At 40.4% G+C, this 27,602-nt stretch overlaps 2 protein-coding genes across 11 annotated transcripts in view; both read right to left on the minus strand.

Annotated features, from left to right (window-relative positions):
• Positions 1–185: 185 nt before the first annotated feature.
• Positions 186–19,058, minus strand: ubtf (upstream binding transcription factor). Of its 5 annotated transcripts, none has more exons than XM_088906423.1 (22): positions 18,997–19,058; positions 18,027–18,129; positions 14,773–14,828; positions 13,903–14,078; positions 13,452–13,535; positions 12,939–13,094; positions 11,239–11,303; positions 10,938–11,058; positions 9,861–9,971; positions 9,101–9,234; positions 8,103–8,244; positions 7,733–7,774; positions 7,029–7,127; positions 6,717–6,872; positions 5,880–6,026; positions 5,584–5,694; positions 5,099–5,187; positions 4,535–4,724; positions 3,948–3,995; positions 3,310–3,375; positions 3,037–3,159; positions 186–2,904 (listed from the first exon to the last, which is right to left on the minus strand). In XM_088906423.1, the coding sequence occupies exons 3-22, from the start codon at positions 14,807–14,809 to the stop codon at positions 2,797–2,799; spliced, it is 2,205 nt and encodes a 734-aa protein (XP_088762549.1). In that variant the 5' UTR covers positions 14,810–14,828; positions 18,027–18,129; positions 18,997–19,058; the 3' UTR covers positions 186–2,796. The 5 variants fall into 5 exon arrangements, with proteins under 5 accessions (XP_088762549.1, XP_088762547.1, XP_088762548.1 ...); XM_088906421.1 differs by having other exon boundaries at positions 6,717–6,875; XM_088906422.1 differs by lacking the exon at positions 18,997–19,058 and adding an exon at positions 18,425–18,536.
• Positions 19,059–21,623: 2,565 nt separating this feature from the next.
• slc4a1a (solute carrier family 4 member 1a (Diego blood group)) overlaps positions 21,624–27,602 on the minus strand; it is a 30,254-nt gene continuing 24,275 nt past the window's right edge. For all 6 annotated transcript variants that reach the window (XM_088906425.1, XM_088906424.1, XM_088906427.1 and 3 more), the window contains 5 exons: positions 26,090–26,256; positions 24,874–25,115; positions 23,921–24,090; positions 23,230–23,403; positions 21,624–22,649 (listed from right to left, as the gene is read on the minus strand). In XM_088906425.1, the coding sequence (XP_088762551.1) occupies positions 22,569–22,649; positions 23,230–23,403; positions 23,921–24,090; positions 24,874–25,115; positions 26,090–26,256 (834 nt within the window). In that variant the 3' untranslated portion in view covers positions 21,624–22,568. The remainder of the gene's footprint in view (positions 22,650–23,229; positions 23,404–23,920; positions 24,091–24,873; positions 25,116–26,089; positions 26,257–27,602) is intronic.

Here is a 27,602-nt window from a genome sequence, read left to right on the forward strand (position 1 = left end):
ATCATTAAAGCAGACTTTGCAAAAGATGCAAGTTTCTGAAGTCAATAAACAACACCGTTATTTTGATAAAAACGAAGTTTACTTGCCCCAAATAGTAAATAACTTGAAATAAAGAACACCTTTTGCTATAAAACATCATAAAGATTTTCTGGGTTGTCGTGAGCAGTACAAATCTGCAAAGCTTATTTTTTTTGTTTGTTTTTTTTATTGTTTCTACAAAAAAAAACACTTTTGAAACATTAGAAAAAAAACCTCCCAAGAGCTGCATGCATCTGGGAAGTGCAAAAACGCACTAAAGTCGCCGCTTACAGCCGAGACTGGCGCCTTTGATTTCATCTAACCCCGCAGCGCCCTACAAATAACAGTAAGATTTTCTCCACAAAATAAAAATATACTTACAAGTAAAACAAAAGCCACTTGTTACAAAGAGCATTATATACAAATACCATACAACCATATTAGACCCAACACATGACAACCCCCCCCCCCCCCCCCACTTCCATACTAGAAATTCCCAGTGTGCAGCTTTAATGCATTCATTTCCTTATGAACAAATTGGCAAAAGGGACTTTATATCTTGTGGGACTGTACCAGTGACACTTTTCCTGTTTCAAAGTATGCACTGCACAGAGTATAACAAAGAAGCAGAAAACTAATTATCTTAGTCCACAGTGAAATACAGCTCTTGGCCTCAGGATTGTAATGCCTGAAGACTGTTCCTTTGATTTAAAAAGACTTCTGGATTTAATTTCAATGTCAATATTTCCTCATGGGTGGAGGTGAATGACTCCATGACTTTTTTTCTTTATGCATCCATTTACTAAAGTGAGTGCTCATAATTTTTTTTACTAGGAAAAATACTGATTTAGCTTGGCCTCACCAGACATTCTATGCCCCCCAAAAAATAATTTGGTCTTCTTACACTAAGCTAGTGGGGAATTCACAGGAAAGGTCTTAGAATTTTTAAGATTAAAAACTAAAAATTATGTCCTAAATGCAAATTTGTTCTGGTTTAATAAAAACAGTTAACCCACCATTATAATACCTAATTGGTAACTTAGTAGGAATCTCATGAAAGTAAATAAAAAGTAAGAATAAAAGTTTAAGTGCACATCTTCACCCTTGGAAGCTGTCTGTTGATTGCACTGGGAGACCTGACAATCTGCAGTAGAGATTATAATCAGGATTCATAAAAAACAGTGGTTTGTAAGGACAATGTGGATAAAACAAAATCCATTTTATCTGACCCTAACTGCACAGAAGCTATTTTCCATCCTACAAATACTAGGTTTACAACAGCTCATCGCAAATGTATGGTTCCTAGTATTTCTGAGGCTCAAGAATCACGCAGTACAGTTAATCATACACCACTAGGGGGCTCCGTAGAGTACAGTAGCCTGGGAGTGCATTTTCTTTGAAGAAAAAAAAATCAACTTTTGAAAGCCACAGACTTCAGACATTTGTAAAAATGTCTGAATTTCCTTTCTTGGCCTTCTTTTTGTTGAAGTGCCTTTCAACGAATGCATGTGCATTTTGATTCCTTAAAATCTTTTGTATTTTTTTTAGTAGCTTCTGAAAAGGTGAGATACCACTAAAAAAAGTCAAAAAGGAAGGATGTTGGTCGTAACAAATCTAGGACTAAAGGAGATGATTCTGAAATACTGTCAATGAGTCTGGGAAATTGAATGACATAGAATCAAAGGTTGCGATTGCAAGCTGAGTCCCCCTACTAATCTAATGGCAAACAAAAGAATATAAACAGATGCTGATGTTGAAACTACTCATCAAGCATCACAAGTAACATTTTCTGAACAAGCACTTAAACTTGTCTGTTTAGCTGTGGCTTTTAGGCCTTCTCACCAAAGAGTTTGATTCATAAACCGAAAACAGTAGATGGTGGTCTTAATCCAGTCTTTAAATGTGATGTAAGAAATGACTCCACTTAACATTTTCCAAACAGGTAACTAGCATTTTAACTCTGTAGCAAAAGCACATTTAATCGATATTTGGCCTACCTAACAGGTCATTAGCCTTGGCTTATTTCTTCATGAAAATCACAATCAAAAACACTTGTTTGACAACAAAGGCCTGTTTGAATCAATGCGTTAGCTTAAACGGAAGTGTGTGGTCCCATACCTCTCCCCTGCTCTGCCTGCAAGTGAACTGTACTCTTTCACTCCTCGTCACTGGGAATACCTACCGCATACAGTAGCCGTGAGATTCAACAATTTCCCTTTCAAAAAAGCGTTACTGGGCAGAATAAGGGAATTTGGCATTTTTTTTTACATCACATCACAAAAAAGCTTTAAAAGTGGTATTCAGTTTTTTTTAAAAACTTTGAAAAGTTACAATGCTTTACAAAAGTCTTGGTGTTCAGCTTTTTTTTTTGCCCCAAACGTGAAAGCAAGTCTCCTTATAACATGTCGCATTGTTCTGACAGAGGTGTGAGTGTTCTTTTCAAGAACTGTGCGTTAAAAACTAAAGTATGGAGAAACATTCTGGGAGCAGGCTGTTGGGAGTTAGCTGGACAGAGCTCTTGCAGCAAAGCGCACGTGTCCCTAAAGGCCAGCATGTAGGTGTCTGTGTGTTTAAGCTAGGGCAGGGGGAATTTGAAGGGATTCTTTGCACAAAAAGCACTCTTGCTGTCTGTCTTTTCGGCTCATAGGGTGCCTCCTCCTTGGAGGGGAGTGCTATTACAGCAGCATTTATGGAAGGGAACTGTTCCCCCATTTCTTGGCTCTGCAATGCTCACAGTCAGGAAGGATGGATTTTCTTTTCCTACGGGCATCCCTTGGATCAGTCGGAATCCGAGTCGGAGGACTCCTCAGAGCTGGACGAGCCGGTGCTGCTAGTTTCAGACTTGTTCTCCTTGTCATCCACCTCTTCGTCATCATCTTCCTCGTTCTAAACGCGCCGGGGGGGAATAATAAAAAAAATTCAGTTGTCAGTCATACATTTACATTTCAAACCACTCTAGGTTAGAACTAATAAAGAAAGGATGCCCAGGAGTAGTTTGCAAGACCCACACTTCCTAACCTCATCATCCTCCTCTTCTTCCTCCTCCTCCTCACTGTCTTCCTCACTGGATGTCTCTTCGTCTGAAGAAGCCGCCTTCTCCTCCTCTTCATCGTCCTCATCCTCGTCTTCCTCTTCGGAATCCTGTACATTAAAAAAAATGTCTCAGCGGTCCCCCCTCCTTTCACACTCGCTTCATCATCGCGCTCCTCTGCAGCAGTGAGACAGAGGGTCTCGCGTTCACAAAGGAAAAAGAGACGACAAGAGAGGACGGATCCATGCTGCAGAACTTACCGATTTATTGGCGAGAGCCTTCACTTTTGCGTTCGTCCCACCAGGCTTTGATTTCCCTTTGCGTTTCTGTGAAAGCAAACAGAGGAGCTGAGCGTCCATCGCTTGGATCTCCAGCAGGGCCTCGACATCAGTGAATTTAACATTCGCTGATCTGCTTATTTGGGATTCGGTCTGACCAGCGGGGTCTTGAATGAAAGAAGGGCACAGCAGAACGAAATGGAGCCAGAAGTCGTTAAGATCAACTTCCAAATTAGCTGCACAACAGACTGGGATCATGAGACTTCAGCTGGTGATGGAGCCCCCCCCTTTATTAACCAAATGATCCTAAAATTAGGGAAAAGCATCTTGTATAAAAAAAATAAAAGTCTAGTCATTTAATAGCCATTTAAGTTCTTTATCCCTACTGATTATTTTGGCTGCAAAAGCTCTATGATGACTTTGAAATGTACTTTCAATTAAATTTCTTTTGAATATTTTAATTAACCTTTCAAATATTTTAATTAAAGTACCCCATTTTCTTATTCTCTCCCCCCCCCCCAATAATGTCTTATAGTAGATAGTTCAGAACTGTTCCATATTCTGAATATTCAATAAGATCCTTTTTATGTGTTTTTGTATTTATGTATATTCCTACTTACTTTTGATGTGTATTCAATGTAAGCGGCTCGGTCTTGTGATGACAGATTCTGGAAAACAAAGTGGGGAAAAAAATATTTTAAAAAGGTCACTGATTCACATTGATTAACAGCAATGCTACAACTTTTCTAGATGTTTCAATAGATTTAAAAAGAAAGCATTAAAATATATATATAGGCATCTAAAATGAAAACAAAAATACTGCATCATTTCAACTCTTAAGATACCCAACACAGAAAAGTTTAATTTAATAGTGATATTTTACAAATAATAAAAAAATGTACCTATTCTGTTTCAATAAGCACTCTGTGGGTACTGTATTAAAGTTTATAAAAAAGCCTTACCCATTTCTTATTGGCTGTATCAAATTAGGGCAGATCCTTTAAATCTCAATTTCAATAATTTAAATGGTGTGACTATATTAAAAAGATCTGTAAAGTAGGCCTGGGTTGCCATGTTTCCGACAACTGCAATGGACTGGCGTCCTGTCCAGCTTCATCCAGTTAGTTGGTGGGTGCAGATGGGTGGCTGGATTATAGATCCCTGCAACAGGTTTAGATTGAAATGTCTCTAGAAATGTGGGTCCTACCGCAAGCCAGTGCTCCAGCTGCACTTTATACTGCTTCTGCTTCTCCTCTGCCATCTTCCTGTAGCGGTCCTTCTGGGTCTGGGGCAGCTTCTGCCAGCGCCCCCCAATCTCCACCATACGCTCCTTCATAGACAAGTGGTTCAGCTCCCCACTGGACAGCAGTTCCTGGGAGAACTTCTGATACCCATTTCTGAACGGGGGGCAGGACAAGACACTATAGCATGACCGCACACATCTCCTTTTACTATTCAAGCAAATATAGACTATTTGTACTTTTATTATTTGTACTATTACTTGTTTTACAGCCATTGCATTCCTAGACGAGAAACTACAGAGCTACAAAATTAAAAAAAAGAACCAGACTCATATGCATACGGAAACCCAGAGCTACAACATTGTTTTATAAACTACACAGTACTCTCAAGGACCCATTAGTCGTGCCCACAGATTTGTGGGATTTAAACAATCTGATACCTATGCAGTGTTATTTTCTTGCAAAAAAAAAATCTCTGAAAAAATTGCATTTCCCACATGATATCCCTCATTATACAACCAAATACTCACGATGGTGGTTTCTTTGGCTCGCCTTCAAACTTCATCTTCTTTACTGGGTTAACCACTGCAGGGGGAGCACGCATCTCGCTCAGTTCCCTCTGAAAGATAAAATACGGAGGCCCCAGTGACACTACTGCTTTAAGTTCCAAGCAATTCCTCTGAGGCTCTAGAAATAAATCTGGAACTGAAGTTTAGATAAATGGCTGACTGAACACTGAAGATGGTGCAGCACTAACAATCTTCACCACTATACATTTTCTTTCAAACTTTTTTTTTTTTCCTGGAGCAGGTAGCATGCACGAGAATTGAATACAGCTAGGAATATAGGAAAATAAAAACAGATTTGCATCTTATAAAAATTTAAAAAATGCTTCTAACACATCTAATCACTAGAAATAGGCTATTTCAATGTTCTTCTAAGAAATTCCTTGCAAAACTGATGGGGAAAAACAAAATTCTCAGCACAATGCTGGCTGTGCTGTTTCTTCCTGTACCTCATATCTCTTTTGATCCTCTGCTGCCTTCTTGATCCACATGATCTTTTCCTTTTTTTCCATGGTGTTCCAGGTGGCCTCCATGGCTTTCAGAGCTTTGGAGCGGTCATTCTGGGATGTGAATGAGGAAGACATTATAAATCAAAGAAGATACAAATACTGTACCTGCTGGAATCGCAGAAATATTATAGAACAGGCATTCCCGTGAGCCTGTTTTTTATCCAATTGAAAGGAGTCTCTTTTATCCCGTTTTGAAGCACTAACGCAGTGTTGAGAAAAGCATGTAATCCACTCACCCTGTATCTGGCCATATAATCCCCAATGACACTCTGCTGCCAGATCTCCTGGGCAGTTTTAGGCGACTCAGGCAGTCTGGCACGATCATCTGAGCCCTTCTTCTCCGACTCAGCCTTCAGCGTTGCCTCCAGCTGCTTGTATTTTTCCTGGGGGAAGCGAGGGGTTGCAGGTAACTCCCAAAACTTCCAGAATGGAAAGTGTTTGATGGCCGTTGTGCCAGCTTAAAAAGTCTGGTTGCAAGACAAAAACGCTCAAGTCTGACTTTTGCCATCTTTGTTAACCTATGAGTCATACACACAGGCCAAACTACAAGGACACCCTGCTGAACTGGAGGTGTTGGGTCTCAACAAGCCGTAAGGGCATCTGCAGACCAAACCCATCCCAGCAGGACTGCTTCAGTTGAAGTGGGAACAGTCTGGGACTAAAGTGCAAATTCCACCAGCTTTCAGCAGGGTTGAGATTGTTCTGGGCAGAGAAAGTGATGGAAATCTATCTCAAGGTCCTGAATCCAACCACGCTTTGCCTCCCATACGGAGTTCCTATTCATCTGACTTGGATTTACCAATATTTTTAGCAATTAACATAAATACAACAGATACATACAGCCATGCTAAAATGATGAAGACGTAGCTTTAATACTAGCAAAATGGGCCAGTGGCACAGCACAGATTGGAACTTGTAACATCCAGTGTGTAGGGTACTCTATATACTCAAAGGAGTGTAGCCCCCCCACCCATGGGTTAAACCCATTTGACTGATGTGAAATGATGATCAGATTAGCCTCAGGCCGTCCATGGTCTTGAGTGAAGCTTGTGCAGCACCACGTGACGCCTCACCTTCTTCTTGTCCGAGAGCTCGTTCCACATGCGGGCCAGCGTCCGCGTCAGCTCGCTCTCGGACAGGTCCGGCCGCTCCTGCTGCAGCTTGTGCCTCTTCTCCTCCGAGAAGATGAACATGGCCGAGATGGGCCGCTTGGGCTTCTCGGAGCCGCTCTGCTACGCAACGGGAGGGAACAAAGCAGATGAACACCTGACCGGCCCCCGAGTGAAGTCGCAGAGGAAGCTGCGTTACTGAAAGAATCTGGAAATGGCTGCTGGTGAAAAGCTTCACAGACCCCTCTTGTTTAACACTGACAGTGGTCTTCTCACCTTGGTTTTGGTGCTCTTTTTGGCCGAAGGGCTTTTCTTGCTGAAGCCCAGCATCTTCTCCTCCCGCAGAACCCTCTGCTGCTCTTCCTCAGAGATGCTCTAAAATGAGAGGACACCCATTCAAAAAGGGGTTAATCTTATTTCTGAAAATAACTACACATTTTATCCCTCATGTCAATAAAAAGTTCACTCCATATTGCAGACCGAATTCTGTTTCAGGAGGTAATTGTGATGAAATCTATTGAACCCAGACTGCACACCATCCATTTTTGTAACTGCTTCATCCAATTCAGGGTCCCAAGGGTGCAGAAGCACCTATGCCAGCAACCGACGCAAGGCAGGATACACCCTGGATGAGATGCCAGTCCATTGCAAGGCGCACACAGACACAAACACAAAAACACACACTCTCACACCAGGGCCAGTTTTTCCAGAATCCAATTAACCTACCAGTATGTCTTTGGACTGTTCGAGTAAACAGGAGCATCTAGAGGAAATCCTTGTAAATATGGGAAGAATATACAAACTCCACACTGATAGCAGCCTGGGAACTGAACCCAGAGCCCCAACATGTTATGAATGTTTTGTTTTAGTATATATTGTCTAAAACACATTTGTGCAAACAATACAAAATGATTGTTTCAAAATAGTCACAAATTATTACTCACAAATATTAAAATAACAATTTAGCAAATGAAACTTACACACAGGAAGTGGGTCATTTCAATTTCATATTCCTTCTTTCTCTGTAAAAAAAAGAGAAAAATTACCTTCAAACAAGCCAGATATTTTATTTTTCTCCTACATAGACATTTAATGTTCAGGGATTCAAAACAGATTTCATTATCACAGATCATTGTGATCTGGTTAATTTTCATCAACATAAATTGTAAGAAACGGTCATCTCTGTTCTGTATTAGAACCGTATGCGTCAATAATCATGTATGTTCTGAAAGGGCACATAATGCTCTTATGAAAAAGGGTTCTGTAAAAAGCACTGGATAATGAGGACAGGAAAGGGGGCCCTTTCTCTCTCTCGGTCACGTTCAGGTGGGAGTTCAGGGGCACACCTACCACCTCGCAGCGTTTTTGATATTCGTCTTTCTTATCCTGGGACAGAAGCTTCCACTCCTGGCTGCAGATCACCATGCGCTCGGTACTGGGAACATCCTTCATTCGGGTCATGAGCTCTGCGCAGAACATCGAGTATCCATTCCTGCGCACACAGCACACACGAATTACCACTGTCCTGCCACCCCAGTGCAGGAAGCAGATGGCATCATTTAAGGCAGTAGCCTTATGGAATACGTTCTAGACACTCTAGAACACTTGTAAACACTTTGTACATAGTGGGAAAATCTCCTACTATGATGGTAAGCTAGTTGGTGGCTATCAGCATCAGTCAGAATGCTCAAGAGATGTTTAGAACAGCATTACCAAGACTTGCGATGAAGAACAGTTTTAACATGTGCAAACAGGCAGCTGAGAGAAACCGCATGTTCTGTACGAACAGTACATAATATTACTTTTTATGACTTAAAAACCTAATCACGCCACATTTCAAAAGATGTGGCATTTATGTGAAAAATGAACTATCCCCACTATTAACAACCTATTTAATTTCGACATACTTTACCTGCATTTCGTTTTGAATTTAAGTAAGTGGATAAATGCTGCCTGCTAAGCAAATAATAATGGTGAGCTTTGGTGAGCATGCATTTCTATCATAATGTAATTTTAGACTTTTTTATAATATATAATATTATTATATAATACATAATCCTTTTCTGTATAATTTATGCAGGGTGGTAAACCTTTATTGCTTTTCACTGTATGACTTATTTTGAAACAGCTCCAATGACATCTCTGGTTCATGAGCCCAAGTTCATAGCCAGAGCTAAGCTCAAGGAAAGCCTCTCACAGCTGTCTGCCATATTACGATCACAGTTCACCCAAGCAAACAGACCAGTGAAACTGGCACAATGGCCTGCTGCTAAAAAACCTGCTGTTAAAGGTTGACCAGGACAGCTCTGCAGGGCTAATGGGCTGGACATGGTGGGTCAGCTACTCACGGAGGAGCTTTCGGAGGTCTGCCGTCAAATTTATCCTTCAGCTGCCGCTCGGCCTTCGTGAGGGTAGACTTGTTGATCCCTTCCTCTGTCATGTTCAGCTCCGGGTGCTGCTGAATGAACTCGCGCATCACCTCCTGGTGGGAGAGAGAGAGCAGTGAACCACGGCCAAGGGCCCTTCAGACGTGAACATGCTGGCCCATGACGTTAGCCGCTGATCAGTAAAATCACATCTGCCGATTACCACGTTCAGCAACTAAACACTTTGTTAATTGTTCAAAGACCCATTATTTCCCCCTCGTTTCGAATGATTAATCAACTGGGTTTCAACGCTGTACTAGAACAACAAAGCTGAAAACCCCAAAATCATTTCCACAAAGGGCACTCTTACACCAAATTTTAAACCCACTGGTCCAAATGAAATATTCGACAGAGGACTGATGGCATTCCCTCTTGTAAAAGGATAATCTTGCAGCTGACTGGCAATGCCCAGAGCTGGCAACCGACTTGCAGGAAAGAAAATCGTCAGTTGTACCCTGCTGCTCTGGAACGCCCCTCCGGACAAGAATGCCAAACTTGTGCTTCAAGTGGCGGGCCTATGGGACCCCTAGAAACCAACCATCTTCAACAACTGTTTTTTAAACCAGACATCAACACAGACATTACCTTCATTACGAACTATAGAGCACCTGCAGTAACCAATGTAATAACACTACAGGTGACTTGTACAGTGAACAACCCAGGTAACAGAGCCTGTACCAACCTCATACAGTTTCTTCTGCTCCAGAGACTTGTTAATCCACTTGAGTCTCTTCTTGTCTGTTAGCTGCGACCACTGCTTCCCGAGACCTTCCTTGATGTCTTTTATGGTTGCCTAAAGACAATAACTTCAACTGTTAGCGGCTTCTAAATACAGTACATCAATGCAAACTACGTGAGGCTATACTCATGAGAGGCTGCCCTTCATCTCAGCCTTGTCAGTATAAGATAAAACCCCCTGTATGAAGTTATATGATTTATTAAGTTTCCTCCATCGAAAGTCTCATTTTAAATAAATCCTTTGCAATAAAAACTGATTCAGTGATAAAATATCGATACAAGATGTTACCTGTACACTGTTTTTCTTTAGCAATATCACATAACATACCACCTACATGCAACATACTAACAGTACTGAATCACCAAGGAAACGAGTAACTGCTCCTGTCCCGTTCTTTCATTAACGGGCCCTTCAAAGTACAGCGAAGGCTATCTGCATTAATTTAAACAGAAGACCATGTCTGTTTCACAGTTTTCAGATATTAGAGAATATCTTTTCATTCATTTTTTAAAATAAAATATTATAATTAGCAAACCACGAGCATCACTAACATTTCAAACATTGTATTGTATATAGTATGACGCTGTCACAAAACAACTGTCAAACCAAAAAGAGTAACTGAATGCCATCATGCTCATTATTGTGTCATGCAAGACTTCTACAGTGGCTATCAAAAATCACCTCTTGGACTTTCACACTTTATTGTGCTACAATACGGAATCCTAATATATTTAATTGGGACTTTTTGCCATTGATTGCCACAGAACACTCTAGAATGTCAAAATGAAAACAAAACTTCATATTGTTACATCATAAAATGTGAAAATGTCTAAGGGAGGTGAATACTTTTGATAGCCACCGTATAGTACTACAGAACCATACAGAGCAGAGAACACTAAACTACTGGTATCACTCCTTTAGACTGAGGTTTTCCACAGATAATTCGGCCTGAATTTTGGCAAGAACAATACACCACTATTTTAAGGACTAGGAATGATCTCAACACCAGACTTCACTTACTCCAGGGTGCAATTTTAAAAAAATCTTCTTCTCATGGCTGAACCACAGCTGCTGAGGTGTCTTGGGCTTCTCAGGGACATCTGAACGTTTCTTGCTCTCTATTAATTCTGGATGTTCCTCTCTGTACATAGAAAGACCATGTCTTATATTACTTTCACGAATGTATAAATGTTTCTCCATCAATGGTAAGCAGAGAAAAAAATTAAAATAATAATGATATAAACATCATTATTGCAATTTAAAGTTATTTGCATATTTTATTATCATGAGTACTGTATGTAATATTCAGCCCATATCTTACCTGAACTTCATCATGCTGCGTTGAAATTCTTCTCTCTCTTTTTTAAACTCTTGCATGTATTTCAACTTCAGCAAAAATACAACAAAAGTATAGTCAGAGAGAAAGCAAATCAAAGCAATTAGATTGAGGAGAATGACTGTTTCTATTGTACCATTTTATGGGGCTGCGTTTGAAGCAAACATCTTCAGATAAATGCATAGTGTTTGGATCGAACCAAAGAGGCTGTTATAAATGAAGTGAAAATTCCATTTAAAATAGTATCTGCTCCTGTTTAATTTAAACTTAATTTGGGATTGATATATTCTAAAGATGAATCGTGGCTTCAACAAAATCTGTTTGACAAATTTAATGCAATAATAAGGACAAGACAACAGAGGGCAGTAGCACTAAGGGAACAGATGGAAATTCATACATTGAGAGGAAGCCATTTGGCCCTCATAGCTTGTTTGGTAGCTAGTTCCAAAGAACTGAAACAGACATTTCTTTAAGGCTCCAAGGAAACTTGCTTCAAAACCGTGTTGAATTATTGTCATGCAAGACTTTTATAGGCCCCAAGCAACTAACTTGCTGCAATTCCGTGCCAAGACCCAGCATGAAATAAGTTCTCACAAATCAGTAAAGCCAACTGTTAAGAATTTTGGATCTGCAAGGGACATATATATTGCATGCACATTTTACATACAAATTACATTTTCATATGGCTTTGGATAAGAGTGTTTGCGTACATTAACCCCTCTCGGTAGTTAATTTTAAAAAATGTCTCTGGCAACGGCTTTTTCCGAGAAGCTTTTCATTGATCAGATTTTAAAGAAAAAGGCTAATTTTTGGAATCTGGTTTTCAAGAACAACTGGGTTAAAAAACCAGTAGAATGAAGGCCTGATTCACTTTTGTTCTTGCTAGCATTATAGCTGCTACAGAAAGACACACATCATGCAGCTTATTCTGTCGCCCCTGGTGAAGCTACCAACCTTTCTGGCACCTGGGCCCAGACATTCAGCTATGCAAGTCTCCAGCACACAAAAGCTACTTAATACTGCTTAATGCACTGCATTGTTCTGAACAGGGGGTCAAATACCTTAATTAATACTAGCAAAGTTCTGTTAAATTAACCCAGATAATTTAAAAGGCTTTTGAGGTTTTAGAATGTATGCTAACAGAGTGGATCCGAGCCTCTTGCATCTGGGCATCAATTTAGACTACCTAGATTCAAATGCAATAGAACTCAGTTATCTTTTACCTTTATCTCCCATGTCTATTAACTCACTTAAATTGGACAACCGATTGTATATTTTACTTTATTTTTTTTTTTCTTTCTCATCATATATACTAGACAATAAAAGTACACCCACTGGTCAATGTAGTCAGAATCTCCACTCCAGGTTAATAAACACTCTCTCTACAATTCATGACTTCCATCACCGGGGTCAGAACAATCAATTTTCAGCCTATCAAAAGCCAGACGGACTGGTATTTCATGCAATTCAATGCCACAGACTCTTAATCAATGGCATCCCTGCTAGAACAATGGGATGGGGTGGCACTTCAAACTTCCATACCCTCGCTGAAGGCATCCCATCACTCAAGTCATCTCCACTCCCTCCACAGGCCCAGCATGCTATACTGTAGGACCCTCTTCACTGAGTGACAGGTGCTGGTAGATGCAGTAGAGCCTGTTGCAATCTTAATGCCTTTCTCTCACCTTCTTCCGATCTGGGAGCTCTCTATACTTTATGGAGAGGACCTTAGTCAGATCAAGGTTGCTCATTTCAGGGTGAAGCTTGGCATACTTCGCCCTCTTCTCCGTGAAGAAGCGGAAGTAGGGGGTCAGCGGCTTCTTGGGGAAATCCGGATGTTCCTTGAGCAGGGCAGGATAAATTGTGTTTACGGCAAAGGCAGAGATTCATTCAGCGTGAATGCCGTGTAATGCTTTCATTTCAACCTCCTCTTCTTAAACTGGTTTTCCATTGACAATAACACTGGACCTCAGGTTTTGGCCAAGATAACTGCTTTTCAAAAGTGAGCAATTTCATCACGATCAATAAAGTAATACCTTAAGACCTTAGTTTTATGAGAGTCGCTGTGAGCAAAAATCATGCTAAAGTTTGAGGGCTATCTCTGCATAGCTGCATTCAAAAATGAAATGCATCAAAAACTGTAAAAAAGAAGAAATAAACACTAAAACAACAGAGGAGAGCCTTTGTAAGACACTTACCTTGAGCTTCTTTCCCTTATATGGATTCTTGACATGGTCTTGAGCATCATTTATCAGTTCAGTCAGCGTTCGAAACTTCCGTATCTAAAACACAATTATCAATGTGAATCTAAGCTCATATTGTAAAATTACTGTAGTTGACAGAGGCCTTAATCCAAGGAATTAAATTAAATTTTATACCAAAGAACACAACATAAAATGTTTCACATTTAACAAAGAAGGTGAGAACATCATGTATTAAAAACCAACCCAAGTCTCCTGAGTCGCTGTTAAGCAGGTTTAACTAACAAATCAAGCAGTAAACACATGGGACAATTCAATCATGATCTTTTAAGCAGGTGATGTATGAAAGGTGATGTCCTTAGGATTAAAAATATGAATATCCTTCGGCCTTCAAGGATTGTGGTATGGTCTCTAAGGAGAAGAGAAATAATCCCAGAAATCCACTCACCGCATGAGAGATTTCCAGCCATTTCTGCTTGCACATCTCTGCTGAGTAATGATCAAAAGCCACTTTATTCCAGTCCAGGTGAGACTCTGTTGTTTTGAACCTGCCCAGGTCATTCTGAGGGAGGATGACCTTCATGCTGTCCAGCAACCTTAACAGATCCTCCTTGGACCAGAGTTCTGGAAATAGCAGATATAAACACAGGTATTTTTAGAGCTAACCAAGAGACACTGACAGGCTTCAAGCTTCCACCCCTTAATAACATGGTAGTTCTGAGAAATTACAATTAGTCCCCCAGGTTTTCTGACATTTGAATTTTTTTTAGCATCATGTAGAAAACAATCTACATTATGCAGCTGGACTTAGATATGAATAGAATTTTTACCTTTGAAGTTTCTTAGAATTACAATGTCCATATTAAGTATCTATATAGTCCTAAACCACTGGCCCTTTTATGATACAAGCACTGTTATTCATGTCTTTTTTTTTCTTTGAGATTCTTATTCATTTCCTTGCTGCACTGACTAAAGGCAGAGATCACTGCCAATTGTAAGCTGCAGGTCTTAAAACCACACAGCATTAATGACTATTACACTGCTGTCTTGGCCAAGGAAAGGAAAAACACACAAAAAAGAACTGATTAACAATGCTAAGAAAAGGTTTTTACACCAGTCTTGTACTCCTGAATTTTCTGTGAAAGGAATGGAAAAACTTCACGTAACACGTGCTGTGTCATTGTAACTATTAAATGGATGTATTTCAAGATTATTCTATTAAATTATACCATGCATGCACTTTTTCTTAAACCTGTTTTCACTACTGTCTCAATTGAAAATATTCATAGGGGACTACACTTTTGTTTTCATAACTCACCGTTGTCTTTAGTGGAAGTCTCCATTTCACCATTCATCCTCTACAGCTCTCCTTGTCTGTGAATTTACAAGGAAAAGAAACTATTGAAGAGACATATCATAGCCAAATTAGGATTACACTTCCCCCTTCTCTCAACGACTGATTCATTTTCTTCTAATCCTCTATTCACTTGCAGGCTTTGACTTCACACCACTTGACTGTCGATACTGCTTCTCCCCTGCTCCCAGCTCCTCTCCACTCCCAGCTTTTGTTCTCCCATCTACTGCTGGTTTTCCTCTCTCCCTCACACACGAAGAAGACTCTACAGCTGAAACTTAGTTTCTTTTCTTCTCTTTACAGCATGGGATGAACCTTAACTTGTTCCTTTGCAGCCTACGCATGCTGACGCAGCTCCCAACATTAACTTAGTCAAATTGACCATACTGATGAGCATTTTTTTTAACCAACAGTAGGTCTGCTGTTCAGGTCACAGGCTAGTAGCATGTGCAGGGCACTGATGAAAACAATACAAGCTGTATATCTGTGATATGTACTTTGAAAAGGGTTGCAAATACTGTCTTGTGGGATCTTCACCTATTTCTCTCACAAAACCTGAACAAGCATGTTTCTATTCACTGCTCCCCAGATGCCACAAACCCTCCCTTTCAAGAGGGCTCAAGTCTGGGGAATTCTCCTCTCACACGAAAGTTGCAGTTAACTCAGCATGAAAATGTCCACTATCCTGCTGGAATGGTGTCATATTAAGAAGAGCTCAAAGAAGGACAGTAAACCACATCCCAGGGCTTTATTGACGCTCTGCTGTGCAATCAGACTGCCATCAATCCGTATGAGTGGGGGCTTTGTAGATGTAGATATTGGACACTCCTGCCCAGACCATCACACTTGGCCCTACCTCCCTATTAATGAAGGGTTCAGTTGTACACAACAATTAGCATATTGCTCAGTGTGTCTGCACCACTCTGGTCCATTAGCATGATCTACACAATCTTGATTCATCACTATGAAAGGACTTGGATCCTGCGGGCAAGCCCATGTAAGGTGTTACTCTAGCAATGTGGAAAACAGGGGTAAAAAAAAAATATTGTGATGATTAGTGGGACTTGTGGTCATTTCTGTTACTGTATTTTCATGAGGCTTGGCATCCTGCAGGTTAAAGCACCAGATGATGCTGTGATGGGCAATATATGTGAAATTTGGCTTTTCACCTTTGATATGCATTTGCAGTTAAACCATGTTCTTAAGCTATAGTGTATGCAAATTGATACCAAGTTGGCATACTTATTTGAGAGTTCAAACGGTTTTTGGCCCAAAAAAACACATTTAAAAAAAATTGCCTTCAAAGAGGCAAAGTTAATTAATTTAATTAACGTTAATCAGGAATTAGTTTTAAACTACCTTGTTTTGTTAAAAAAAAGCTCAGTTAAGCATTTTGTGCATTTACTAAAAAGTGTGGAAATTGTATGTAGCAAGCTCGCAAAAATTAAATTTATTAGGTGTGTATTCAAACACAGAACTCCAACTTTCAATTCTAAGCAGCTGGGAAAAAAAGCAAATTTCAAAATCCTTCAGCACACATCAGAAATTACTCACATTGGTCTATACCAGCTGTCTAAAATTATTTTTTTCTCACACTATCAACATGTTACTCATTTTATAATAATGATATTAGTCTCTTTTAATTCACATTTCCCTTTTCAATGAGCCTGAGAGGTTTAAAGCCTAAATTATATAAACATACGAATATAGATATCTTGGATTTTATTAAATGTATTCATAACAAAAAAAAAGAAAGTGTTTTGTTTGCACCTCTGTCAACCTATAAAAAAAAAATCAGGCTGAAAAAAAAAACTCCGGCCCAGCATTGTGTTTAAATGCTCTACATTATACCGCCCCTCCAAACGTTTGCATTACACTGGGAGACATGTTTATAGACTTGTGACGGCTTCAGACCTCAACACTCTCTGTGCGCGACAAGGCGCTGGCTGGAAAATAACCTTCTGATAAGCTGTACCGCGAACTGCCTCGCTCGCTTCCCGACGCAAGAGCCGGCGATCTCTTCTGGTGCGGGGTTGAAAACGGGCTGAACGCGCAGGAGGAGGAAAAAAATACGCAACTCTGTGACGGGCAGAAGAACACCAGGTGATCAGGGCACGGAAGATCTGGTCTCGGCCCCTGCTGCTCAGGGAAATGAAGCCCGGCTTTGCGGGCTGACTGCAAAATGCACGACTCGACAGAGCGCACACCCTAGCGTGCGGAACCACTTGCCGCAATGGTGCTCGGCGCTTCTCCCCCCCAGCATTTTGAAGGATTTTTTTTTCCTCTCTCCAAACGAAACGCTCTCAATACACTAATGAAGGACCCATCAGTGTTCGATATATATATATAAATAAATTAAAATTGTGAAGTAAAACGCCGTTTCGAAAGCGCTTTATTCGATTTCGCTCTGCCTCGGGGAGAAAAAAAAATGAAGGGGATTTTCACAGCGAGGCGTTGCCGGTTCTGTACCCGAAATGGCGGCTGTGGCAAACAACCGGGCTGTGCGGGCTGAACGGTAGTTAATGCTTCTGCAGCGGATGATCAAAATGAATCATTAAAACAGGGAATTTTTTTTTTATTAACCTCGATATTAAACTTAAAATGCCAAGAACCGCTTGTTACATGTTCGTGCATTTAATGATATTTTCTCGAATTTTGTACACGGATGCACAAACACGTAAAAATGTAGCCTTAAACGATTCCATATAAGTAACAAAACAGCGATGCTAAACGCAAATATAGTTCGTGTCTGACTGGACTTGCTACATCCCGTTTGTTGGGAACGCTTTCTCCGTCCGACGTTAAAAAGTAACAGCTGAATCTTCTCCACAGCCTGCAGCCGAGCTATCATACGGCTTTTGTGCTGGTCTGTGCTCCACGCGTCTTGCAGATACAGTGTAGCCACCAATTTCAGGATCACCTTTTCCTGACGTTACGGAGGAAATTCATTTTCATAGTCTCCGTTTTCCCCCGTTCGATGGCTTCGGGGAGGGAGACGGTCATAGCACCGTACCGTACAGCCGATAAAGCACAAAGCCCAGCCGAAATGGCGAGCTTCACCGGCGGCGTGTTGACCTCTAAGCACCGCGGCGAGGTGATAGGGGAAAAGTTTTGAAAAACGCAGTCACCGGGAAATTATTTTTAAATCAGACGTATACACAGACTCATATTCCCTTCACTCTGTATTAAATATGCGGTTAAACGACGAGAACTCGTACCTTTAACAGATATCCAGTGGAAATCGGCGTAGAACCGACAAGCAGTACGGGGAGACAGGTTTCCTCTGGCGGTATGGCGACTGAGGAAGCAGCGTGTTAGAAGCTGAAAAAGAAAATCGCTTGTAATGGGTGCAGAGGAAGCAGATTTTCAGAAAAATGTGTCCGTTCAAAAAAACACGTTAGCGTTGTATTGCTTATTTTATGGGTTTTTTTCAGCATTCGTGCAACCTAAGTAGGTTACAAAAATCTCTTATCCGAAATGGTAGGCAGGCAGCTGGTATGGCGACTTCCCCCCCTGCAATCGCCATTCTCGGAGTCTCGCTGGGTAACGAAGCCACTGCCGCCGCCGCGCACATACAAAACAAAATCGGCTTACTGCAAAACCACAGCGTACTAACCTGGGCTGATTCTAGGTCTGAACACCCCGGCACGCAACAACGAGATCAGTCAGCCACCCCTTTTTTTTCCCCCCTGTTCGCCCTGACTGCTTCGCTGCATCGAAAGAAAGGCGAGACCGTGCGGTGAGAAATTAGACTGAGATCCCAGATGGCAAAGCGGAGACGCGGCCGGCTATCCCCGCAGCCACCGCGTGGAAATCCAACTCGGGTCGGGAAAAAAAAACCCGGATCAAAGCGAAACGGCTTGGTATCGTGATCGCAACCAAGCGGTTCCGAAAACATACACGACGTCAAGCTGTCGTTGCACTCAAATAAAGCCCAGAGTTACCGACAGCGAGGCGAGACGAGACGCGCATTGCCAAGCCGAGACACGGATCCAGTTAAACGGCATGGCGACCTCGAAATGCGCCCTCCCCTCGCACGACTCCACATTTTCGAACAAGGCATTTTTCATAATGCAGAAAAACAACCTACAGAAAGCCGCCGCTGCTCGTTTTGATGCGTTAGTGTAGATGTTGGTCGCTCACCAAACTTTTTTTTTTGTTTTAATGTAAGACACCTCCAGACCCTACCTGTTCCGTTTCTGCTGCAAGCTCGCTGTGGAAGGGTTGGGTTGAATGTTAGCCAGCTCTGCACCGCTGGCCCAGGGCATGGACACTCCAGTCCCCGCAGAGAGATGGAAACTTCCCCCGCCTCCATCTCACTTGTCCTTTCCTTCTGTTTCTTCCAGGCGCTATGCGCCGTTACCCCAGCCATTTCCCTCTCAGAGCCGCTCAAACTTCGCCGTTTCTTTATCTGTTTTCCAGATATTAGCTTTGGGGGCTGTTTCTAGCTCTAGAGTCTTGTGTGTACCCATGCCTGGATATTTAGTTTGCGTTGATCATTTTAAATTTAGCTTTGTGTTTCTTTTTTTTTTTTACTTGAATGTTAAAGTATGACATTTTTATTTATGTCTTAGTATTGATCATGGGCTAAAAAGCCAGAGTAATAAAAATATTACTAGATTATTAAAAGACCGTTAGGCTGTTTGAAGTTTAGTTTTTAGATATATTTAAAAATAAAATACTAAAAAGTTGACAAGTGTGGGTTTCTTTTACGTCTCCCTCAGAAAATTTGGTGATGACAGTTTCCAAAATCGAAACGTCAGATTCAGCCTTCATTGATACATTTCGGTGTTGCATTTTCTCAGTGCAAAGTCTTTTACCACCTACATTTTTCATTTTAATTTCTTCCAACTCCACCTTTGTTGTTTGTGGGCGTCGCCCTAACTAGCCAATCCAGAAGCCAGAGGCTCCTGAAAATTAATGACATTCCAATAAGCACACAGGCTTGTTATACATCAAAGAGGTGGCAACCTGCCTAGACGCCAAGTTTCCTTGTGAGCACGATTTTAAGTGGGTAACTTTTTATGCATTGTAGAGTTTTACGCCATGGAAGGGCAAATCGGATGAGGAACTTTGTGTAGAATGCTGTCTCACCTAATGCCTTCATATTCGAGACACATACTATCACTCAAGATCGCTCGAAAGACATCTCTCTGATATGGGAATTGAAGTAATGACATCCAAGAGCTATTTGTAACCTTTGGCAATGTTTGTTTTTGTCTTTTTTCTGGTCACAATGGGTTTTTTTTGGTAGTTTTTCATACTTTGAAGATTTTCGTGTTTTGCGCTGTGCTCAATAAAACTGATTAAAGATAAAACACTAAATAACTAAACTACGCATTGCAAATGACCTTACAATGCCTCTTATGCCTAATATACTGTGTATTTTATTTATTTAGATGGCCAGTTAAAAAACTTGAAAAGGGTAGGTTTTGAAAATGAATGTATGTACTGGTATTACAAATATTTCTAAATATATCCATGCAAGATAAGTATTGTTGAACAATTATTGCATTCATGGCATATAATAGATGCAGTTTATATTCCCAATTTGCATACATGTGTGTAGTATTTAGTAACTTCACAAATATTACAGAATTTCTCTTAGTTCCACCTCTAGTAACAATTACACTTGAAACTGGTGGGTGTGTCAGTTGAACTAGTAGTTCACAGATGGATAAAAGAGACATGGGCCCAATCAACTGAAAACAGTTTCTTCTACTTTGTAGTCTCAATTGCACGTCCTCTCTGCGTTGTTGTTAACTGAAACCTGTAAAGTTTTGGCTGGCAAGAGCCGGCTCTTTGAAATGACACGTTAACGTGGTAGGCTCATACCTTCAGTGAGGACGCAGAGAAATGTAAACAATATTGCCTCTTTGAGGTCTGCTTAAAACACCTTTCCTTCCCCTAAAACATGGGGAATGTGGCCTGCGTTGCTACTACTACTATGTAGTCTTCAGGAATTATGGGATATACATTGTGCTTGTCCATTCCCAGGACAGGCTGAATAACTCACAGGAAACACACAGTTCTGGAATCTTGCCTCTCTCTGGTGGGACTACCTGCTCACAGATATCAGAGCTGAGCAGTCTCTGAGCAGCATCTAGGCCATATTCATGATTTATCTGTTAGTATCTATAACTGTCTCCTGTCTCAACTGCATTTAACCTCCCTCTGTAAATCCACTGTTGTAAAATCAGGGGATTTTATTTATTGTTTCAAAATAATGGCACAGAGTTGGAATCTCTCTGCGGGTCTTTGCCAGATGTTCTAGTTTTCTCCTACTTTTCAAAACATGCTGGCTAGGTTGATTGGTGTCTCTTAATATCCCTACAGGTATGTGTGTACCTGTGACGAACTGAAGTCCTGCTCAGATTAGAATTGTACCCTATGCTACTTGGATTCTTTTATGATTAGCCATTTTCAGACAAATCGCCCTGCGTGGTTGTTTCTTTATGTGTTATGATGTTTTATGATGTTTAACCTGTGAATCAATAATATTTAAAGTAGAATAAAAGAAAATACCAACATTCAGATTACAGCAGTCACCTTCTCTATTTTCCCAAACGTTTTCCTGTAGTAAATAATATACAATAAGCTGGAAACAGACCATTTTTACATTGTCTTCACAGAACTGTTTCATCCGAATCCATAGTTTGCTTATATGATAGGGTATGAATCCTTTGAAAGGTTTCGCTTTCGCTTAAAGTTTGAGCTCTGTTTTAAATGGTATTTGACTACACTCACAATGCTATTTTACTTTGAAGTTTTCCCAATGTTTGACAAAGACATTTCTTGTTGGAAAACAGGCACACATGGTTTATTTAAAGACTTTAATAAATGCTTTTTTTTAAAAAAAAGATTAAAATTGCAGTGGCACATTTTTAGACACACCATTTTAAAATACTCTTATTTGTTTACCCTCTCCACATACATTCCTTATTTTAATTTGTACTTTAAAATATTTACAGATTTTTAAAATGTATATTGAAGTTGCATTTTTTTAAATCCCCTATAAGACACTTAAGTTTACTGTATATCCTTGTTACACAGAATGCAAGAAAAAGTATATATATATATTATTCTCTGTTAAAATATCATGTGTACATCTCTTTCAGCATACACAGAGCCTTAAAAACAAGCTTTTATATTCAAAATCAAGATATCTATTTAAAAATACATTTTAGTATCAAACCTTAGCCAGTTTACCTAAAAACGTAAAAATATATTTTGTTTTTAACTCAAGACCTTCAATAAGCTTAGCACACACATTGGTGACACCTTAATGTAAATAGTGTCTCTGCACTTGTGTCATTAAAGGACAAGTGCATTACGTTAAGGCACAAAAATGAATAAAAGCACTGGATATTTGACTCCATGACTTCACAGGTAAGTAGAACTTGCTACAAGTTTTCTTTGGCACACTCCTTTTTGTAACAATCATCAGACTTTTTTATTTGGAACACACCACCCTGCCAGTAAACTTAACTGTTACACTACGTGTTTACTAGTAAGCTACTGCTTTGTGTAATTTCTTATGGCTTTGGAAAGTATAGAGCTTAAAATGAAATGTGTTTTTTATATGGATGGAGTGGTATTTTACTTTTTTCTTTTACTTATTTTTTTTTCAAGGAATGTACTGAAGGTTTAAATTACAAAGGCGTTAGCCATCCATCCATGTATAGTGTACGCTATGCAAAGCTTTTGCTCCGGGTTACTTTAGCCTGGGTCACTTTGACGACACACTGTGTCCTGGCTCTTTACACTGGCATTGCAGTCTCATCATACACATCCTCGCCTTCTTTCTCCTCAAAGTTCACCTTAGCATCATCGGCATCCAGCTGAAACACAGAAGAAGAACCGATCTAACCCATGGAATAACCCAAAGGCAATAATGGAGCTCATGACCAGATTAAAATGACAAATTAAGAATGCCCTACCCATAAACCCTGCCTGTGTTGTGCAGGACAACTTTACATTTCCACAATGTTGTATCATTTTGAAAAATAAGTACATGTTGCATAGACTTTACATTTAGTAGAACATTTTTAGTATTGACCATTCATGACTATTTTAATTCAATTCTAGAAGTTTGGATTCACAGCTTTGTATTGTAATTTGACATTTATACTGTAGATTGTTTCTACGTACTTCAAGTAACAAATAAGGGGAGTCGATTCGGACCATCTTGCAGCTTTGACAGTAATTATGCACCTTGTTTTCACTGTGCTCCCTCATAGTTGTGACATTCTATCTCTGCTTTACTCTAGGCTCCAGTTTACCTAGTAATAGTCACAGGCACAGGGGTGTGCCACTGTTTTGCAGAGGAACAAGAGGAACAGATGTGCTGAGCAGGCGAAAATTCCAGGACGGACGTCCTGGAAATCCAAGCGCTGCCAGCTCTGTGCTAAGGAGACTTACGCATTTCATCTCAATGTCGGTGAAGAGCCGCCCGTGCATGAGCATGCGCAGAGGGATGGTGAGGATGAGGACGAAGGGCAGAGCCAGGGAAGCCGGGCTGGACTTCACGCCCCACAGAGCTCCCAGGCACACGATCTGGATGAAAGTGAAGAGGTTCATGCGCCACGTTTTCACCTGCAGGGAGACAGGAGGCAAAGTGTCAATACCGAGCCTGAGCCACCGAACCACACAGAAGTTTGACAGTCTATTTTGGAGAAAATAACAAGAATTAATAAACTCCCATAAACTAATTTGCACAGTTCTGACATAACAGAACCCTGATATTATAGAAATATATCATTTTAAAAACTTTACTTTTGTCATTTTATGGTGTCTGTGTGAGGCTATCCCTGATTTAATTTAAACATTAAACACACAGCATTGTTATTAGTTTATTCACATCTTCATATCACAGCTGCACTGGCCTTCACATACTAATGACCAGAAAAAAAACTGATATGGAGAACTCTGCACAGTTATGATATTGTCCAGGAATCGATTTATGGATGGCATGTCATTAATCACATCTGACCATCTGACCCACGCCGAACAAGTCCAAAAGTAACAGGTGATAAAAAACAAATATGGATACTGAGAAGAAGTGAATCTATATCATTTGTAAATGGAGGGATGGAGGAGAGAGAGGGTGTACCCAGTGGATGTAGGCCTCATCAGGATGGTACTTGCGTGGGACCAGCAAGAGGAGCATGCGATCGTACAGCTGGATTCCATTGAGAGATGTGACTCCCATGTACAGGAAGATCCCGAAGAGTACAGCTAAGGGGATCAGCTTTAGGATGGGCTCCATCAGGATCGACAGTCCTGCAGACATGTTACATAGCACACAATGACACTCAGGCTGTTGATTATAACGAGAGATGTTTCCTTTACAAATCTGCACCCATACGAACCTCCTTGCATTATCATACATGCAGGATCTATCTATATGGTTTTTTAAAAAAGCTATGACTTCAAAATCCAGCACAGTAGATGCCAAATGGGAATAGAAATATCATGCTTAAGTAGGATCTCTCTTTTTTATTATCAAAAATATTTTCCTTTGAAAAAGAACAATGAATTCATTAGACCAAGCCCTCTCATCCAAGTTCCCATCTTATGTTGAATTCACCTGTGCTGAATATAAAGAAAAGGGAATATAGTTTTCTGATCCTGACTGTGTCTCTGGCATTCTAAACCTTTCTCTTGAAAACTGCAGGATATTTATACACAGTGGCAAAATGGGAAAAGAAAACAGCCAGATTACTTTTTGGGACTCAGATTTTTAACTTGTTTTAAATAATTAAATAATTAACACTGACCCTAATTACCACCACACCAAAATTAGGCTTGACCTCTTTTACTAATTTCTACAGATTTGTCTGTGATCTACAATCCATAAATTTGAACCATGCTGAACTTGCACATAACAAACAGCCATTGTCATTAAAAGTCGTGAGAACTTTGGACAGTTATGGAGAAGAATGCATACAGTATTAGCAGGAAGCGCAATCACTAAGCTCAAGGGTAAAATAAGATGAATGAGGAAGAGGAACAGGTGAGCTGGCCTGCAGAGAGGAAACGCACAGGGCAGGACTTGTGACTCACCCACAAGCAGTGCCACCAACAAGCCACTGATTCTTTGCTCTAGCACCTTCTCGATCACTGGCTTGCCCCCCTTGCTCATGACGGTGAGAGCATTGGCGTGGGTGACGGATCGCACCGTGGTCGCGCTCAGCCAAGGGACGCCAAAGAGGGCGGCGATGCCCCCCATGGCCACCACCAGCAGCAAATCCAGATGGAAGCCCGAGCCCTTCACCATCTTCCTCTCTGGCTTGCTGATGATCAGCCTGCAGAAGAGACGGGAACAGCTTCAGCAAAGTGTGCTGGTGTTGTAGAGATGTGTTTGGGAGGGTAAGTCCATTCGAACCACTCTCAGCGGCTCACCGGGCCAGAGCTTAAACTGTTTTTTTTGCAGTGAAAACATGACTCTTCTCCCCCCAGATGGGATGCTAATCTGTCACATTCATATTCATACAGCTGAGTGGACTGGACTGGAGCAAACTGGGGTACAGTTTCTCACTCAAGCTACAGCAGCAGTGCCTGCAGCAGTGACTTGAACACACAACCCACTAGTTACGAGTCCAGACACTTACTCATAGCTGCCCCCTGTAGTGTTGGATAACCACACACAATGCAAGCAATTCCCCTGGGTATTAACCTCTGGTCTATGTTTTGTTGAAAGCTGAGCACCATATGTTAAGTCTTTTCTACACATATCATATCATATCAAAACATTTTAACATATCAAAGCACTTGCATTAATTATGTAAATTAATACGTGACTGGACCAGGACTGGTAAGCAATATCACCAGACTATGACTACGAAGCTGGAGCATTTTCTGTGCCTCAAAATTATCATTGAAAGGCTCATAACAACAAGGAAATATTATTAATTCTTTTGGTTGATGCTTTCATCTAAAGTGACTTGTATTTGTATTCATTTATATAATTGTGTGTTTAATCTGAATGAACCATCTTATTTAAGGGCACAATATTAGTGCCATGTCTGGGGTTTGAACTCTCAATTGTCCAGTTATACTGTAATTCCAGAGCCTTGTCCACTACTACTCATCGTTGCATGTTGCGCAGATGTCATCATTTTCTAGTTGTTTTCAAGCATGTCGTTCTCTTACAAATATGAAAGAAGCTAAGATTACAGAAATTAGCAATGAAAATAAGGATTTCATTTACAGTGAATGATAAGATCAGAACTGTAGCATGATTGCTACCTAGCTCACATTTGAGCCTGGATGTACTTACGTTGTGATCTGAGATTCAAGGAAGATGAGAATGAAGACAAGAAGAGCAGGAATAGCTGCAGCAAACATCATCCAGATGGGGAACTCATTGTTCTTTCCCATTGGATTAATGAACCACTCCCTCGCTTGAGGATTGGACACGGACAGGCCTTTAGGCACACTGAGTTTCTGTGGGACAGTGGAGAAGCACATTACTTTCACCAGTCCAAAAACTGAACACCACATGCAGTGTTCCGCTATTCTTTACCTGTGCTGTAGTTTTTGGAAGCCTAACTTGATTTTCAGCCACAATTCAAATGACCTTGCATTCATATTTTGATTTAGGAGAAAATCCATATCCCTTGTAGTACTCACTTTTTGACTGCTATGTAATTAATAATAATAACGATTATGTATGGGACCTATCAGCCCAAGGGATCGAAAGGCAATTTACATATGCTGTCTGATGGGACCCACCTCATCCACCATTGAGGTGACACGTGGCAGCCATTGTATGCCAGCTGCAAGTCAACAGAGAAAGTGCTTCACCCATCAAGGGGTAATGATGGAAGGCCGAACTGTATAAACTGAAGGTGGAATTTAGCCAGGACACTGGGGTAAATGAATCTAACAAACAGTGCATAGGGACCTTAAATTAACAAGTACTATAGAGTCTGTTCCAACATCTCATCCAGAGGACAGCGCCTCCTGCAGCACAGTGTTCCACCTTCACTATACTAGGACATTCATCTGGAAATGATGTTACAGAGGGAAGAGCACCACCCAGTGGTCCACCAACACCACATACAAGAGCACAAAATTCAGTACTGACCAGGCCCAGTCTTGCTCAGCTACTTAGATCTGACCAGATCAGTTTACAAGGAGATAATGCTGCTGTGCTTTCTGGTTATCCCTTGAACTGTGTTTATATGATAGACTGTAATCTCTGCAATTCATTTATAGCTGATCTACACGTTCAAGACAGGATTGATCGTTTTATTTATCATAATATTAGAGATTTTCTAACAGGTGCATAACTGGTACCACTGGAGCAGTAAATAATCAGATATCATCTGAGATTTTTTAAGATGGAGGTCTGTACAATGGGGCAGGGTGATTTCAAATCAATCAAAACTTGCCCTGGGCTATTGTAATCTAGGCTTGAATATCTGAAACTTTGTTTTGAAGAGGTATTTTAAATATTTAGAATTTTATAGTAATATTTAATATTAGAGTATTTTAAAGGTAATTTGCACCGGAATTTTGTATGAACAATAAATCTAGAAAGTGTCAGAGGAACTGTTGATTGCTACAACGAAGAACTTCAGCACAAGATTATCCTCAAAGATGCCAACACATGAAAACCTTCTGTTACTGTTACAAGGTTTAAGAAAATGTAAGTTAATGCTCATAAAATTAGCATAGAAAAATAAACAGATTCTAGTTCTTTATGATCTCTAGAGACATATATTAAATTACATGCATTAAATACATGAGCTTTTTTTTACTGGTTCCAATATAATTAATTGAAAGAA

This window comes from Atractosteus spatula, chromosome 26, assembly GCF_055471065.1.
Source record: "Atractosteus spatula isolate fAtrSpa1 chromosome 26, fAtrSpa1.hap1, whole genome shotgun sequence".
NCBI lineage: Eukaryota > Metazoa > Chordata > Actinopteri > Semionotiformes > Lepisosteidae > Atractosteus > Atractosteus spatula.

Bases quoted from the DNA above. Each gene is read 5' to 3' on its own strand.
- ubtf (XM_088906421.1), bottom strand. From the start codon at position 14,809: ATGAATGGTGAAATGGAGACTTCCACTAAAGACAACG. The intron at 13,095-13,451 runs GTAAGTGTCTTA...GCCCTGCTCAAG, and splicing joins ATAAGGGAAAGAAGCTCAAG to GAACATCCGGATTTCCCCAA. The intron at 5,695-5,879 runs GTGAGTGGATTA...TTCACATCCCAG, and splicing joins ATTATATGGCCAGATACAGG to AATGACCGCTCCAAAGCTCT.